The following is a 16,093-nucleotide window of genomic DNA, read 5'->3' as shown; positions in this document are numbered from 1 at the left end:
TAACCTGCAGACTCGAGGTTATATATCCATCGTACATTATACACCTCGGTTACCGTACAAGTTATCGGTTTGTACAAACTTCCCATCGTTAATACCGAATTTTTTTTAAAACTCTGCGACAATTTACCAGTTCGCGGTGTTCCGCAAATTTTCGACTTTCATGTTTCCACCAAATGCTTCTTTGGTACAGGGGGGATGTTGCCGAAGAAATGTGCAGACCCAACTGTTTCTGACACCTGCACCTTGCTTCGACATTTATTCCCATGGCCGTTTCTATTTCACAGCAACCTCAATTTTATAGCAACCCCGGCAGGAATTTTCCCCGCTGGCTTGAACATATTTCATTCCAGTCACGTACCCCTGTACGCGTTTATTTTGTATATTCATAAATTCCATGAGGAAGCCGATATCGGCGTGGTCGGCGTATACTATTTCACAAAGGCAAACCTGCGGTGAAATATCGTTGTACAATTTGTACGTGAAAAATTCAAATATAAATGCACACCCCGGTGTAACGTTCCGGTATAGCGATCTGTGACGTATCCTCGACATATTTCAAAGGCTTACGAATATTGATCGAACGAATCGGAAGCCCCCGTTCCGAGGTAAAATAAATCCGACTTGTTATCGGAACTTTTTGAACACGCGACTGCAGCTCTGAGAGAGAAAATCTGGGAGGACGAACAAGGGTCGTGCAACTCTGGTTGAAATTTTGTGTAAATGTATGTGACCACAGTCGTCCCCGTTTACCCTCGGGTCCTTGCGAAATCCCACCTGATGTTTCAAGGGTTCCCATAAAGAGGGACGACCTCGTATATTTACAAATCCCACCGATCGACTGTTCCAGACTTAGAAATTGTTTTAGAGTGTTCCTCGACGGTCTCGTTCTACTGGCTGATTGTCGCTATTGCTTTGCAGTTACGACCTTCCCCTCATTTCGAGTACATTCGGTTCATACATAGGCCGGAAACAAGATTCATAAAAATGCACCGGATGTTGACCAGGGAACGATCTACGCGTACGCACGTTCACTTGGGATGTTGGGAATCGATATTTGGCATTGATTCAATGTGTAGGATAATTTTCATGCCTATGCGGCGGAAAAGCGGCTTGCTGGGAGCGTGATGAAACATTTGTTTTGGAAAAGTTCCCGACACACGCAAAGAGAACAGGAAACTCGTACTCCTTAATGTCTGAATGTTTTATTAGATAAATATATATAGTGTAGATTTACATAGAAAGAACAGCTGGGACTGTGGGAAATTGAACAATTAAATCAACACTTTTGAACTCCGTTGCACGTTAATGCCGAATATAAGAATTCAGAGCGCGTGGATTACCAAACAGCTCTGCTCCGCCTGCCGATACAACATGCCAGCACGTAGCACCCTCGCTCAACACGATCGTTGTAACTATTATTAAGGTTTATATGTTACTTGGTAAATTATCATTATTTTATATCCTAATGCTTAGATTTACGTTACATACCGTTACGGTATTATCTTTAATCGAATCCTGCTGCACTTGCAAAGAATTAACATTTTTCCCGACATATAGTCGTGAGTGTAAGAATATGGTGCCCAGTGGTAATATTTTGAAGGATAAATACGCGTACTCAACTTTTTGGATCAGAGAAAAAAGAAATCCTGTCTTAGAATATATGTAGAAACATTTGTATGTAGAAACGTGTCAAAATTCAGAAGCACGTCTTCGGCGTGGAATTGGGTCACAAATGCACGTACGCGTATCGTACAGTTATTTTAAATACTTATAGTAATAACTTGAGATGGGTTCGATATATGTTATGGGTTTTATGTGATAACGGAATGGAGAGCGGATTTAGTTACATGACTGAATGAATTTATTAAATGCGCAAAATATCATAAACAAACAAAGAACATAACCTATGTCGCTTCTCGGCCAACGATCGCCGAAAGACTGCTGGGCCCGCTGCCCCCTCTCACGCTCGAAACGCGTACATCGTCGCTGCGAGCGCTCGCACACACACGCCGTTCACACGCGCACACTCATCTTTTTGCGTTCCTACAAATGTTACCATTTACTTTCACGCCATAATAATTCACTTATAAATCACTTGATAGTAGGTCACACAGTACCTAACTATTTGGTCAGTTATCTTAGGGTGCGACAAAATTTTAAACACTATTTACTACTAATTTTGATTTCTCTAATTGAATTTCAACGTTATTCTGATAACCTTTCAGGAATATACTTATTCTTGTAGTCATTTGCATGGTTCCGTAACGCAAGTATCATCGTTACTATCTTCAAATTCTCTATTAATTATTATGTTATTTCGTTAAGGCATTTCGTCACACATTCACATGTGTACGATTCGGTTAAAGTCTACCGATAAATTCTAATCGTAACGTAATAGAATTCGAAAAATATTTTACTTAAGTATAAGCCTATAAGACAAGAGCAAAATGGACAGTAGTAAGACGCCTTTCGCCTTTGAAAAAAATTATATAGATTTAAAGAAAAAGCTCAATACCCCGTAGAAATTGTCAGAATAGCACTCGGTAAAAGATTCGCGTATTTACATACGCAGTTAAAAGTTTTTTCAGACCAACTGTATTTTTTCCTATTCTTAGCAACGTGAAATAAACTGCTGGACTGTATTGCTGGTCAGGAGAATAAAATTTTTATAACTACGATAACATTAATTCTCACGTATAAATATAAGCTTAGCGTAAGGTTTCCCCATTGAGTCCTAAAATACAGACCTTCCTTTCATGCCCGAAACCTTGCAATTACAAACGATCAGAACTTTCGTTCATTTTTCTTCTTTGGCTCACAACTTTCGAGTAAAATTTATCAATTTTCGAACCGTTCGTCCAAAATCTCAACACTGTTTTGTGCATCGACACAGACGGTTCGAAAATTGAAATGCGAACAGTTCATTCAAGTATTGCATATCGGTTGACATTCACCAACGTATGTGATAAGTCGAAAATTAATCATTTTATCTGCCCAACGTTTAGTGTAGGTTTCATACGTATCATGAGATTCCGTTGAAGTAATAGTTTAATACTGGTATTTTCTTCAATTACCAAACTTCGTAAGGCACCACAAAGCCAGAGTGAAATGGGCGATTCGGCTCAGCCGGCTGCCTAAGAGAATATTCCTTCTTCGTACCGTAAGTAAGAACTTAAAAAAAAAAAGATGAAAAAAACCACACTTGGATCTCCCCGCGAATCAGACGAGCAAGAGAACTCACTTTAGCTCTATGGCGGATGATGATTGCGGATTTAACCGAGCTGCATCAGCACCATGAAGTAGGTAACCATCGCTCCAACAACCTGCGAATAATTAATTTCATTAATGAAACATCACCGCCGCGGTTGTAATTATACTAGGCTAAGCATTGACACCCGTGGATTTTGCGTGTTTCTTAGCCACCGGTGGTTAATTGCAATAATGCCCTGCGTGTTCCTAGATTTTCACTGTGCAGAAGCTATAACGCGAGGTAAAGCTGAACGCATGTTACATCAGATATCAGAATAATATCTCTGAAAATGTCGGAATACCATCGACTCGGTCGTATTCGAACTCCTACTACTATGTCAGCATAAATATCGTACTTTCTACACAATGCTGTTTACGTATTTCTGATCTAAGAACTGGACAGAAATTGAAAATAGTGGCCGCGTCTCATTCAACTGTAGATACCTACCAAGTTCAGTGAGTCATTTTTACGATGTACGATGTACATAATATGGATCTGTGGTGACGCTTAATAATAGTTTAGAAAAAAGTGATACTACAGTTTATGATGGACGAGTACTATATACGGTAAATCTAACTTCTGGTAAGAAAGAAAACTGGACGAAACTTATTCCCGCCAGATTATATCAGTCTTGTGTTGTAGAATCACTGCCATGTGACAGAGTACTATCTGCGTAAAAAGACGTCCCAAAGTTCTATGATTTCCCTTCAGACCATCACCCGCAAAACGTGACTCTCCACCCGTCGAGTACACTCAACCATACGCTATATACGCTGTACGCGTTACATCTTATACATTATTTTACCCATCCTCGAGAAATATTTTTTCGCGAAACTCCCGACACTCCTTCCCGCGTTTGGAAATGTGATCAGTGATGTGTCTTTTACGCTGTATTGCGATCATTGTTTCCATGAAGTTTGAATTTTTTCACGGCCATCAAGTTTGAATCCCACCAAGTTTCGGAACAACGAATTCATCGGCAATAATACTCGCCGTATTGCGTAGAAAATAGTCACATTGTCGGTGTACATTTGTATCGTCACTTACCGACGCGAACAAGTCCAAAGAAACCGTGAAGAACTTGGCACCGGAAACCGACATGGCCTTTTGACACTGCTGACAAACAATTTGAACGAACGTCTTCGCCTCCTCAGATCCATCGTACCACTGGCAGGAGTAGGCGGCATCCATAACCGATGAACTCTGCAATGAGCAAAATATTCCTCTAGAGTAAAACCTGGTGGACCGTAATTAGTTTGTCTCAGTTCAATTAGGAGTCTAACGAGGCCTACCTCTTCGATCAGTCGATTTCCAAATATACAGAAGAGAAAGACTTGCCCCAGACTGTAGAGGATGTAACCTATGACGCCCATTGAGTATACGTCAAAGCCAGAAATCTGTTTTGGGCAAAGTAACGCTCTTGTACTTTTTTTGCGATTTTTATATTCGTAAGTAACGGAGTAATATTACAGATTGTGTGAGAATACCTTTGTTGCTTGATAAGCGAGCAGAGTTAAGGTAATTGTGGCTATCAACATGTGGATAAGTAAGGCAAACCCGTAAGTATCCCCGACGGCTGTTACGAGTCTGAAAAACAATAGTGCAACATGTGTAATACCAGACCGTGATCCACCTTCGATCTATAAATTATTCGATTTCACTCCATAAGTACGTCAGGTCTATTCGCAAATAACCATTGAGAAGAACCATTGAATGGTACTTTTTCTTTTAGTCGTTGACGGGTAAAAATTTGTTAAATCCGTCCCATCGTTGGAAAGTGTATACGGATTGATGAACGTGCCTTTGCGTTATAGCTTGCCGGATCAACGTTACTGTAATTTCTGAGAAAGATCAGACCATGAGACAATGTCGATAATGTAGGCGAAGAAGCTACCAGAGTCCCGGTACCACCCACTTGGACGACGACTTCACGGCCTAACCGCCCCGAAGATAACTTGGTTGCCATTGTCGTTTTGCTTGAATATTTCAAGCATAGCTCTTCTTCCAGCGTGCTATTGCCAGCTTGTACAGCGAGGAGGGCGTGTCTCTGCCATTCTACATACACCATGTGCCAGTTCACCGTGCCGCGAAGCCCTTTAAGCATTTTCCCCGATACGTAAAAGTAAAACTTCCCGCGACTTCTTTGAGGTAAAAAAATAACAGAACAAAGGGATGGCTCGATTAAATAAACGTGTGCCATTGATTTACGCACGAGTGGTTTAAATTCATGTGGAGTGAACGTCTGGGTGGATACCAAGACGATTTTCCAGTCCCGCCTTAAAGAAATTTATTGCCTTTTCTTTCGTTGCCGCGGGGTTGACTTCGATATTGTTATCTCGGTCACGAAACCCGTTCACGTCAAAAAGATGATGATCAAATTCGTCGGTTTTTTTCAGAGGGGGGGGGGTCTCATTTCGGGGGAGGCGAAAATTTGGCATGTCAAGACGAGGAAACGAAAGACACGGCGTCAAACTCCAGTTTTCGATGCGTTTAATCGAATTGTACGAAGACTGCCGCATCGTTGTCACAGACACCAGACTCCGTGTAGTGTCGACAATAATTCGCTTTGCTTGGCTTCGGAAAAGTCTCGATCGAACACTTTACGCGCGATATTTCTTTTTTACTGTGTAAATACACCAGATTCGGAGGGTCTGGTATAAAATAAGGCACATGTTTTCCTTTCGCAATCCGGAAATGGAAAGCAAAGCCCTTTGAAGTCTGTAAACGAAGATTAGGCTGTCAAAATAGCATTTGCTTTGCTTCTCTGACCCACGTACGGTCGGATGAGAGGAAAAGGAATTTCTGTACACGCTCCGAAGTGAATATATGATCGTCCCGGGATCGACCGTTTCGCCCTTGCTCCCGACGTTCCTTCTTCATATTATACGTGGGTTCTTTCATCGACTGCTGTCATCCCTTCCTACCCTATTCCTCTATGTCCACCGTGTGGTCGCGTTACGTTCTCCAAACCCCGTAAATTGAACGCCACACACCGACTCGCGACACTAGCGGTCAATATCTCGCTCACATTCGCTCTTGCGATTAATACTTGACCACTGTGGGATTTCCAACAGACGTCTGGTTGTTTCTCTTTCGTATATACAGGTATGTATATGCATGGAATGAAGTGGAATGGGGTGACGAAGCTGGACGGGGATGAGGTGCAATAAGGGTGCAGGAAAAATGGGCGAATAATGGAAAGAGGATACAGTTGTGCCCCATATTACGAACGCCTTTGCGGCTTCGGTGTATCGCACGAGCAGCAGATGGGTATACAAATGCATACCATAAATTTTCTCCAGAATTTTTCCAGAAGACGTATGACTTTGTCGGACCTAAACCCGTTGTATAATATTTACCAGACTGGATTTACCCAGCATCTGAGAGAAGCCTTTATTTAATCATTACCGATAGAGTTTCAAACCCTTACTGAAAATTTTAAGACTCCAGACGAAATGTTTCCGAGCAGGTTCAAAGTGTTTTATTAAATATGCAGTCGAGTCGAGTGGCGATCAAATATGAATTTCGCCGCTCAGCTATTCAGGGTATTTGCATCTCACATATTGGGAAGACTCTGACCTACTTTGACCAGGGTGAGTGATTACTGCTTTCTGTCTTTCATGAATTAATTGACGACACGTTTGCAAAGTTTTTCTTCGATATCTTTCTTTTTCCTAACTCTTTTTCATCGCTTCGTCCAAAGGTGACGCGAAATGGATGTCAAACGGTTCGTGCTTGGATCGTATCATGCTATTCTAAAATCAGTCTGGAAGTAAAAAATTCAAAATTTGTTTGCTCAAGTGATCACGTCGAGTACATGTATTTCTCTTTTGTTTTCAGAGTCAACGCAACTGAGCGTAGGAGCAGTTAACAACAGTCACTGAGAAAGTCTCGCATCATGTTGTAGCGTGAGTTTCAACATCGAACAGTGAGATTTCTTTTAAACAAAGTCTAAGAAATTTTCTATCCACTCTCTTGTGTACACACGAAAGCAGCGGCCCCTCTTTTACGGATTACTATCCATATTGGCGGACTATGGGCATAATACCGGGCACAACATCTACAGCGGTGTTACTTTCAAAGACCGTGACTTGCAATAATTGCACATGACATAGTCATGTGACGTCACACTGTCGCCGAATCGTGCACTGACTTTTACGAGCCTACGAGCCTCTGACCTACGTTCACGAGGCTACTAGTCACGCATTTCAGTAAACATTACAAAAACAGAGAAAACTAAGCGTACGTTATTCGTACTGCCCCAAGTCAACTGATCTTTCGCCTGTCTAAAATGAAAGATTCAACTAATTTTTAGGAATACTTCTGTCGCAGAATCTCGTTGGTAGAGCTGTGAACGGTCGGGTAGCATTCGTTGGAAGTAATGAACCACAGCTTACGGTTTTTACTGCGAGCAGTTATCATGTGTAAGTGGTTACAAGTACCGACTAGAAAATTAAAGTTACTTCTCCTTGGCTATCGACGTGTTTGTCATGAATGATGCACGGGCAAATCTCCCCTCCATAATATACCTGCGTATGGATTTCCTACCCTCTTTCAACTACTATTCAGCGCTTGGGTATCTGGAATCTATTGCTCGGTCTCCCCAAGTTTTTCTCATTGAAAAATTTCGACTGCCAATTGGCTAATCCTTACCTCGACCCATTTGACAATTGCCGGTGGACTTTTTTCCCAATTCGTATGATTTATCGCCAAAAATTGAATTCAGAATAGCCACGGCTCACCTCACTACATGCTTGTGCCTTTCGACCCAGTACTTGATGGCACTTCTGACCAATATTTCCTGCTTCTTGGTCAGCCCGTTCGGACCGACTCCACCACTGAAGCCGAGGCCTGTCGTGGATCTGAACGTGGCCGTAAAGTCTTGTCTGTTGCTGTAAATCCCTCTCAAATCCATATCCAGCATGTCGTTTTCGGGTGGCGGCGGGGGTTGATTGTCTCTCAAGTGGTCGGTACTTCCAGCCTGCGCAGTGATGGGAAAAAGTTAACCACTTCAAAGGGTGTCGAGTATACGAACTTGAGCGAGGTCGTACGTACGAATAGATTCTGCTTACTTTGAACAATTCGTTGCTGTGCGGAACAACCGTGTCCAACGTTGCACTCAGCTCGATCAGCGGCTTCATTATTTGCTTCAGATGTTGAATCTGCTCGCAGGCAAAAAGTAGCCAAGAGCAAAAGAGCACATCCAGCATGCTGGCGCTCATCAGACAGACCAGGACCCAATAGAATTGAAATATCAATGTGGCGACGTGAGCTACGCCATGTCCGGCGTCATAAGGGTACCAGGACCGCAGCATCAGCCTTGGTATCTACAAAGTTTTCCAAGTTCATACGCTACCTGTTTCTTAAAACTATCAAACGACAGCTTCTCTTCCTTATTTATCTCTCCCTTTCAATTTGTCGATCGAAATTAAGGCGAAGGTTATTAGCGAGGGTGCGTTACCTCGATGGTCGTTGTCTCGTTCGTTTCCTTGTCGACGATATTCTTCACGGAGTCACCCATGAAGGTTAGACCGGTCCACGCGAGAACCGAAAACACGGTTGCGGCCGTTACGCTAGTTAAAAGACGTCTATTTTTCGATAGCGCGATGGCATGGTATCGAGCGTTACTCTCGGCAAACAAGGGATGGCTGTTCGGATTGTTCCAAATTCCCAATGTCCGATAAAACATTTTACTCCTCGCGCCGGCGTACGTCAGCTTTGATAAGCTATGCGTGAAAAAGAGGAGGGTGATGGTGTTTGCGGTCATGTCTTCAACGTTATCCCTCTCAAAGAAGAGGTTCAAGCCGCAGAGAGAAAACTGTAGAAGGATCAAGATTAGGTGAACCTGCAAAAGGTCGTTAAGTTAGCTCAAGAAATCCGTAAAATACGGTAGTAGCTGCATAAAGAGCATATTTTTTCACATATCGACACGTTTTCTACGATGGCTTAGCTCGTAATATTAAACAAGACATGCATAATTGCATTATCGCATCGGCGGTCTTGACTGACCCCGTATTTATCTATAGTTATATCTTTTGCGATGCTGATAACCAGTCTGAGAATAAAACTGAGTACAGTGGCTTACGACGCAGTAGATTTTATGAAACAGCTTTATATTGCTTCCTCCCGCGTCGTTGTAATATTGAAAGAAGAAATGGCCGGTGAACTGCATGAGCCGAATATTCGGCATCAGGTCTGCCACGAGACCTTGCTGCTTATATTTCATCATCTGCATAAAAAATCAGTCAGCTAAAAGTTATTTAATAACTGCTGCATGCGGTCTGGCTTCTGCTAAATGATGTGGCATAACTTGCCACGTGTGCAAACTGACCGCGAAATGAACAGTATAATTACACCCGCATATAGTCGGACCTTGATTGAATTATTTCTAGAGTTGTCAACTTGACGTTTCGATTTTTGTTATGCTGAGGATCGAACGCGGATCAGGTTACTGGGCTGCCAGAAAAATTTGCAAGACTGAAATTAAATCCAATTTTCATCACAGACGTGATCGACTTTCAAAAAGTTCAAAAACTATGAATTTTACTATCAAGGGTTCTGAAGCACCACAGAATATAAATAACACATGCAATTCTATCAGCCAGGAAAATTATAACCCAAATTCATGATCTAGTGAAATTAGGTTTATAAAATTTACTCGTGTGGAAAATAATGCCCGATCGATACAGGAAGCCGTAATTAAACACACGTATAACCGTAGCAAGCGATAAATATTTCAGACGAATTTGAATTCACAATGTAATACAAAATGTCAGATGACACGTGATCGTATAATTCGCTAGAATAGCAAATAACGAACGCTGTCTTCGTTATGAATTCTGAATCCTAGCGATAAATATTGGCAAGCGAATTAAATAACCGAGTGCTCGTTTCGCTTTGTTTCACATTTATTCAGTGCATTAATTGAGACGGTATACTTTGAGCGTGATGAGATTGTTCACTAAATTCCCTTTGCATGAAATACAACTCTAAATTCTGCTTCATTCTGAGTTGCAAATTCTGCATTCTTCCTTTTATTCCATATGCGATGGGCAAGTAACAGCGTGCTAATTTTCTGCCGATTCTTACCGGGCAGTGATTGTGTTAAATTCCTGTGAGTGCGAATTGGCGTATTCCACAGTTACCCTGTGGGGGGGGGGGGTTATGCGTTAACCAAGTTCATTTTTCAATTCGATAAATTCAAAGTGCAGCTCGAACTTGAACTTGGGGGGTTGGTGCTCTGGTTTCATCCGCGTCGTGGTGCTGGTGAGTAAATTGAAACGATTCAAATTCCAACGGAAATGCGAAGGAATCCGACGAACCCTGTTCTGTAAGAAAAAGTCTTACCTTGAGTTTTGTGTGTACTAATCCAAAACCGCGCGAGGGAAATGAAAAGCGATAAACCGTGCGAACCGTGCAGGTACTCTATAATTCCTCGACGAGGCGGCCGGCGAACAAGGAGGTCGTAAGATGACAAGAAGGTGACCGCGAGGTGGACTCGGAGAATCGCGCGCAAACGCTTGCCCTCCTCTGTTGCAACGCTCTGCCTGAAAAGGGTCGCGGACATCCGCCGTTCCTCGGAGACGCCCAACGTGGTCCAATGATAGCTTTACTTTTGCGCGCAACCGCTTCTGCGTTCTTGATGTACTGCTCGCTGCTTTGCCGCCAGACTCTTTTCTTATTTACCAAACATCGGGTTATCACTGTCCTTTTGTAAGGCGCTAATTGTTTATGCTCGTACCTACTCCTGCCATTATCATTTAGAGTACCTAACGATGACTTTTCCTCACCACGCACTCTTTGTAGACCTAAAAGTTATTTTAACAGGACGGCGACAGACCGGAAAACCGGGTATAGTCAGGGAAAAGTCATGAAATTATGATCGAACGTAGGAAAAAATCTAATTTTTTTATAAATCGTTTCCAAACATTAAGCTATGCTTCGTCAATTCGGTTAAGCTAACTTTCGGAAATGGTTATTGTTCGATTTTTAATTATTTCTGTGAAACGAAGCAATACTGTGTGTATTTTAAATCCAAATTTACATATTCAAGATGCACAACTTCTGGAGCTTTTTAGCTTTTTATCATAAAAGCTACGCAAGATTACCTAATTTTCAAGGGAAAACCTCAGGGAGTTCTGAATTTTTTGACGAGAAAAGTCAGGGAAAAGTCGAGGAATTTTGTTTACGTAAAATTGTCGGCAACCTGTTTAACGTTTTGCTTGAAGTTGAACACGGAGATTTCTTCTTTCATTAAAAAAATTTGACTTTCAAACTCAATTTTTTGAAACCTAATTCCACGCGAACTGCCGCAGATGCCGCACAAAGTTTTATATTGGTTGATAAAATATATCTAAAATTACAAGTAATTTTTTTTCGATATTCCGTACCCATTTTTAACTGATAATTCTGCGTATGAATGTTTCATTTTGATCTGTATGTATATGCTGAATTAATAAACAGATCGTTACGGCTATCACGCTACTCGGCAAGTCCCGCAAGTCAAAGAATATTAAATTCTTCCCAATTTAGTGTTGAGTTCGGGATCGGCGAGGGTAGCCTGACATATGTAAGTCAAATTAACTGTACCCTACATCTGAACTACTAACAGAATTTATAACTACTCGCCATTTATACTAATGGTTAGTTCTATTACCGGGTCACCCACTGGAGTTATTACCCCGGGACCACTAATGTAAATAGATACCTCTGTGTACTCGAATGACGTGAAATTCAAATCACCTTATAGCCCTAAAGTTGAAAAGGTCCCATTCAATTTGCCAGAATCACAGTTCAAAACCCGCCTTATCCATGTCTGCTGAACGTCGATCGTGACTATTAGTACAAAAAACTATTTACGGATATCCTCCTCCGCTTCTCCTTTCGTGTAACTAGTACTCAAAACTTGTATTTCTACGACAAAACAAGATTTGTGACTATTAGTACCAGAAGCCATTTGCGAATCTCCGCCGTTAGGAATTATCATAACATCCAAAACTCGTTTTCCAGCGTCAAAACGAGACTTGTGACGCCATTATTATATGGGAATGTTAGCCCGTCTTAGATTAAGGCAAATATCTCTATACTGATGTGCAACTCCTTGAACTGGGCGAATGAAATTCGGCTTTATGTGGCTGCGTAACTGATGTAGAAGGTGTGTCTACATCATTGGGAGCCGATCTGTTGAGACCCTACCTGCGATGATCTATAAATCGTGAAGATGTGATCCACGCAGTGTGCTAAGAAAGAAAATTTTTAGTATCACCTTCAGTTTTTTGCACTCTGATACCCTAAAGAGGATTTTAACGAGTACTCGGCTCATTAATTTGAACCGAATGACTCGATGTCAATGTTGGTGCCACTGATTTTTACATATCCGTTTGAACCGTCTGCGTCTACACTGACGCGTTGTACAGCCCCTCGACTTACAACGATTTAGGTAGTGTGTAACGCAAAGTAGTACAGCTTGCCCTCCAAGCATTCCCAGACAAGATTGTTTCATTATTTACAGGCATCAAATCTTACGCTATCATACGTATTAAGGACTACGTCAACGGTGTTGTTTTGGGTACTGAGAATGGTGCTTGTGCCGGTGTCGTCATGTGCCACTTATGTGGAGGTAACCAGCACCTTGGAATTTCTTTGTAATCGATCTATCACTTGATATAAGCGGCACACTATAGTCTTGGCCACGTGGAAATTACATAACTAATAGAAACTGTTTAACGTTAGATACGTAAAAACGTATTTTCGATATTCCAGGAAACCTGATGTGGCGAATCGCAGAGTCGAAAATGTCGATTTTGAATGATCCCGATGACAGGTTGACTCGAATATCGAACCGTTTCGAGAGATTCCAACTCAGAGGTGGCTCTAAGCCTCTTGAATTATGCAGGGTTGATCCGGGGTTTGATCATGACTCTGAGAAGGCAATGAAAACGTTGGGAGACAAACATCGACTTGTATATTGTTGCATTTGTTCGTCGTCCAGGAAACTCGAGGTGTTTGATTTTGGGCGATTGTTTAGTAGCGTTTCGTAGGTGCCATTATACGGACGTGCAAATTGATTTAGCGTGCGATTGAATTTTCTGGTCTACGAGAAGAGGACGGAAAGAAAGTTTGGAAAGAAACTTAGATAAAACAGCTGCAGAAGTCTGTAGAAGTTCGGTAAATACTCCACATCCATTACATTACTCACCAGCAAACAAATATTCCCACATATATAACGAAATGGCTAACTTATTATTAACCTGTTATTCTTCAATGCAAATAACTATCCGTATAATTCAGTGGACGTTTGTTATTCCACGCTGAAAGGTGATTACGTGAAATTCCACTCCAAATTATGTACGGGCATACTCTTCCCACTAGTCATAATTGTTTACAAATAATTTTGTGTGATCCATTGTCCGTAAATTTTCCATCCAGATAAATTTTATTATTATTTTAATTTTTAATTCGACCAAATAATTTGAATAAAAATTTGTTTAAAAATTAAAAAAAAAATCGAAACACTGTACCTACGAGCAAAATTTAGTTCTCAGTTACGAGTTATCTGAGAAATACAGAGCGTCATAGGTGTCGTTGCATTGAAAAAAAAATCATATTCGCGGCATACAATTTACCCATTAATAGACACTCTGTACGTAATATTAAACCGATAAAGCGTGGTGGAGTGCGCAATTGTTTTTTTTTTTTCAACAAAAGAATAGCGGTTAGTTGCTATTTGAAACACGACTCTGTTGTCTTAACAAATTTTTCATCGGTTGAAAAGATTTGGCGACACGTATCTCGAAGTAACGCGCATTTATTCTCTCTCTCTCCAGCTTTACAATGTTCAAATCATTGCTCGTGGTTGGATTGATGGTGGCGATTGCTACCAACTCTGGTTACGCCTTCGTCGTAGACCGATCAGGTATGAATAATTTTTCAAAACATAAGACATAAACAAGTAAAATAAATTGATCAAAACAGAGATTGGAAAAGAATTCAACCGGCCGTAGAGGCTTCAATAAAAAAAGCTGTTTCTGGGTGAAATGTCAGCGACATTGTTTTCTCCGCTTTCTTCAGCTGCAGCAGCATGGGATACGGCGCCGAGCTTGGACACCGAGCAAAGGACATCAGTGGACCAGATGTTGAATGGCAAGATGCAAGTAACCGGGATGAACAAGATCCTGCAGGCTTCGGACGCGAAGAAGTCGGCAAAACACGTTGACGAGTCGACCGCTGAGGATCCGTCCAGGGAGAAGCGGTCTGAGGTTGTAATAATTTCATCGGACAGCGCCAGCCGCGGTACCGAATCTCTGAAGGAACCGAAGGACGCTCTGAACGGCCTTTTCGAGGAAAACGCCGGAAAGGATGCAGATTTTCCGCGCAACGTTGTGTTCCTACTGATAGACGAAACCAGCCAGGACAAAGAGGAACTGTGGAACACTTTCAGGAGCAAGCATGATTTCCCCGTTCAAGGACTGCTGCAGGTAATGTTACGAATCGTCCGCTCGGCTTATGGATGTCTGATCAAAAATTCAAAATTAATCATTTCTCTTCAGTTCTTTTTTATCCGTAACGCTGCCGGTCACTTTTATAAGGAAAATGGCAAATCACCTGCTTTACAGAGCTGCCGCAACAACAACACACCCTTGAAGTACAACGGTCAAGACGATCCGATGGCACTGCTTAGGAAAGACAAGGACTGCGAGTGCGAACACTTCCTGCGAGCCAACGTTGGTGCTCTGCTTTCATGGGCTCGGCATGCCAAGGTGATGACAACCGGAGCAGTCTCAACGACAAACTTTTCCATCCCCGCAGCCATCGGCTATGACGGTCCCGCAGGCATTGCCAAGGAAATGAACGAGGCCGATGAGAACAACGTGAAACGAGAAGCCCGTCATTCAAGACCCGAGTTCCACGATGTATGGCGTCTCATCGATTTGGACAGGCAGCCTGGAGCACTTCCGACATCAGCTTCGTCCAAGCCCGAGGGTAAGCCCACAGCTTTCACCCCAGAGGACAGAAGGCAAAGGATGATACGAGCCAGTAACTCGCATCTCGCTAATTTCAGGAGCTGCGAACACCGATGGAATGTGGGACGTCTTCGACATGTTCTCCAGGATTCGCGTGGCCTTCTTCAGGAGCCTCCTTGACTCACTCGGCGGAAACCTTGGCGCCCAAGAAGACGAGTTCCCTCCGCGTCGACCATCTCCTCTGCAGTCGAACCTGGTAGATCTAGTCAGTGACACGATCAAGGAACTGAAGTCTGCTTCAAACGAAAAGGGTTACATGCTGGTCGCCGCTGCTCCCGGAAACGATCTCTCTTCAACCGTCGAGCTGCTCACTCGCGAGGTAATACTGCCGGCCACTGAATCTTCGACTATGAATAACTCTTCTACACATTGGCATTCCAATGGTTTCAGACCTCGCCGAAGGACACATTGCTGGTCGTAGCAGGAATCTGCTCCGCCGACAAGAAGCCTGTTCCATTCTACGCCAGCGGACCGGGTGCAAAATCGCTTCTCGAGGCCCGTTCGGTATGGGATCTTCCCGGTGCCATCAAGAGCGCTGTAACCGGAGGTTGCCGAGGTGCCGGATGCAGAGTTCGCCGCCATGACCAGACCTTGCCTGCTCTACCACGAGTTCCCGCTCTGATGCCAACCGCCGAGGAGGGCGACGCTCCTAGCCTTCGAAGAGTCGGACGGCAGGACGAAGCCGCGGTACGTCTGCTTCTATCACGCCGAAGTCACAAGTTGGGACAAAGAATATCGATGAATCGAATAAGAGACGCTTATCTCCATGACTGGTCCGGGATAACGGGTCACATTTAATCCCTACAGTCATTTCGACTTA

At 42.7% G+C, this 16,093-nt stretch overlaps 2 protein-coding genes across 16 annotated transcripts in view; one reads left to right on the top strand and one right to left on the bottom strand.

Annotated features, from left to right (window-relative positions):
* Nucleotides 1–16,093, top strand: part of LOC107219610 — a 98,247-nt gene that overhangs the window by 81,623 nt on the left and 531 nt on the right. For 3 of the 13 annotated variants that reach the window (XM_046734783.1, XM_046734793.1, XM_015657874.2), the window contains exons 2-6: nucleotides 14,077–14,165; nucleotides 14,321–14,727; nucleotides 14,866–15,232; nucleotides 15,312–15,592; nucleotides 15,664–15,960. In XM_046734783.1, the coding sequence (XP_046590739.1) occupies nucleotides 14,077–14,165; nucleotides 14,321–14,727; nucleotides 14,866–15,232; nucleotides 15,312–15,592; nucleotides 15,664–15,960 (1,441 nt within the window). Of the gene's footprint in view, nucleotides 1–7,090; nucleotides 7,159–10,464; nucleotides 10,517–12,761; nucleotides 12,870–13,012; nucleotides 13,418–14,076; nucleotides 14,166–14,320; nucleotides 14,728–14,865; nucleotides 15,233–15,311; nucleotides 15,593–15,663; nucleotides 15,961–16,093 lie in introns of those variants that run through there. The other 10 variants (XM_046734785.1, XM_046734784.1, XM_046734792.1 and 7 more) reach the window with 7 other exon arrangements.
* Nucleotides 1,187–10,780, bottom strand: LOC107219628 (odorant receptor coreceptor). Of its 3 annotated transcripts, none has more exons than XM_046734799.1 (9): nucleotides 10,598–10,780; nucleotides 9,336–9,479; nucleotides 8,712–9,095; nucleotides 8,323–8,577; nucleotides 7,993–8,231; nucleotides 4,738–4,837; nucleotides 4,543–4,647; nucleotides 4,298–4,453; nucleotides 1,187–3,323 (listed from the first exon to the last, which is right to left on the bottom strand). In XM_046734799.1, exons 2-9 carry the CDS (start codon nucleotides 9,477–9,479, stop codon nucleotides 3,273–3,275), a joined length of 1,434 nt encoding a protein of 477 aa, XP_046590755.1. In that variant the 5' UTR covers nucleotides 10,598–10,780; the 3' UTR covers nucleotides 1,187–3,272. The 3 variants fall into 3 exon arrangements, with proteins under 3 accessions (XP_046590755.1, XP_046590754.1, XP_015513389.1); XM_046734798.1 differs by lacking the exon at nucleotides 10,598–10,780 and having other exon boundaries at nucleotides 1,187–3,171; nucleotides 3,242–3,323; nucleotides 9,336–9,499; XM_015657903.2 differs by lacking the exon at nucleotides 10,598–10,780 and having other exon boundaries at nucleotides 9,336–9,499.

Source organism: Neodiprion lecontei, chromosome 3 (genome assembly GCF_021901455.1).
Source record: "Neodiprion lecontei isolate iyNeoLeco1 chromosome 3, iyNeoLeco1.1, whole genome shotgun sequence".
Classification (NCBI taxonomy): domain Eukaryota; kingdom Metazoa; phylum Arthropoda; class Insecta; order Hymenoptera; family Diprionidae; genus Neodiprion; species Neodiprion lecontei.
This window is presented reverse-complemented; position numbering and strand designations above follow the sequence as displayed.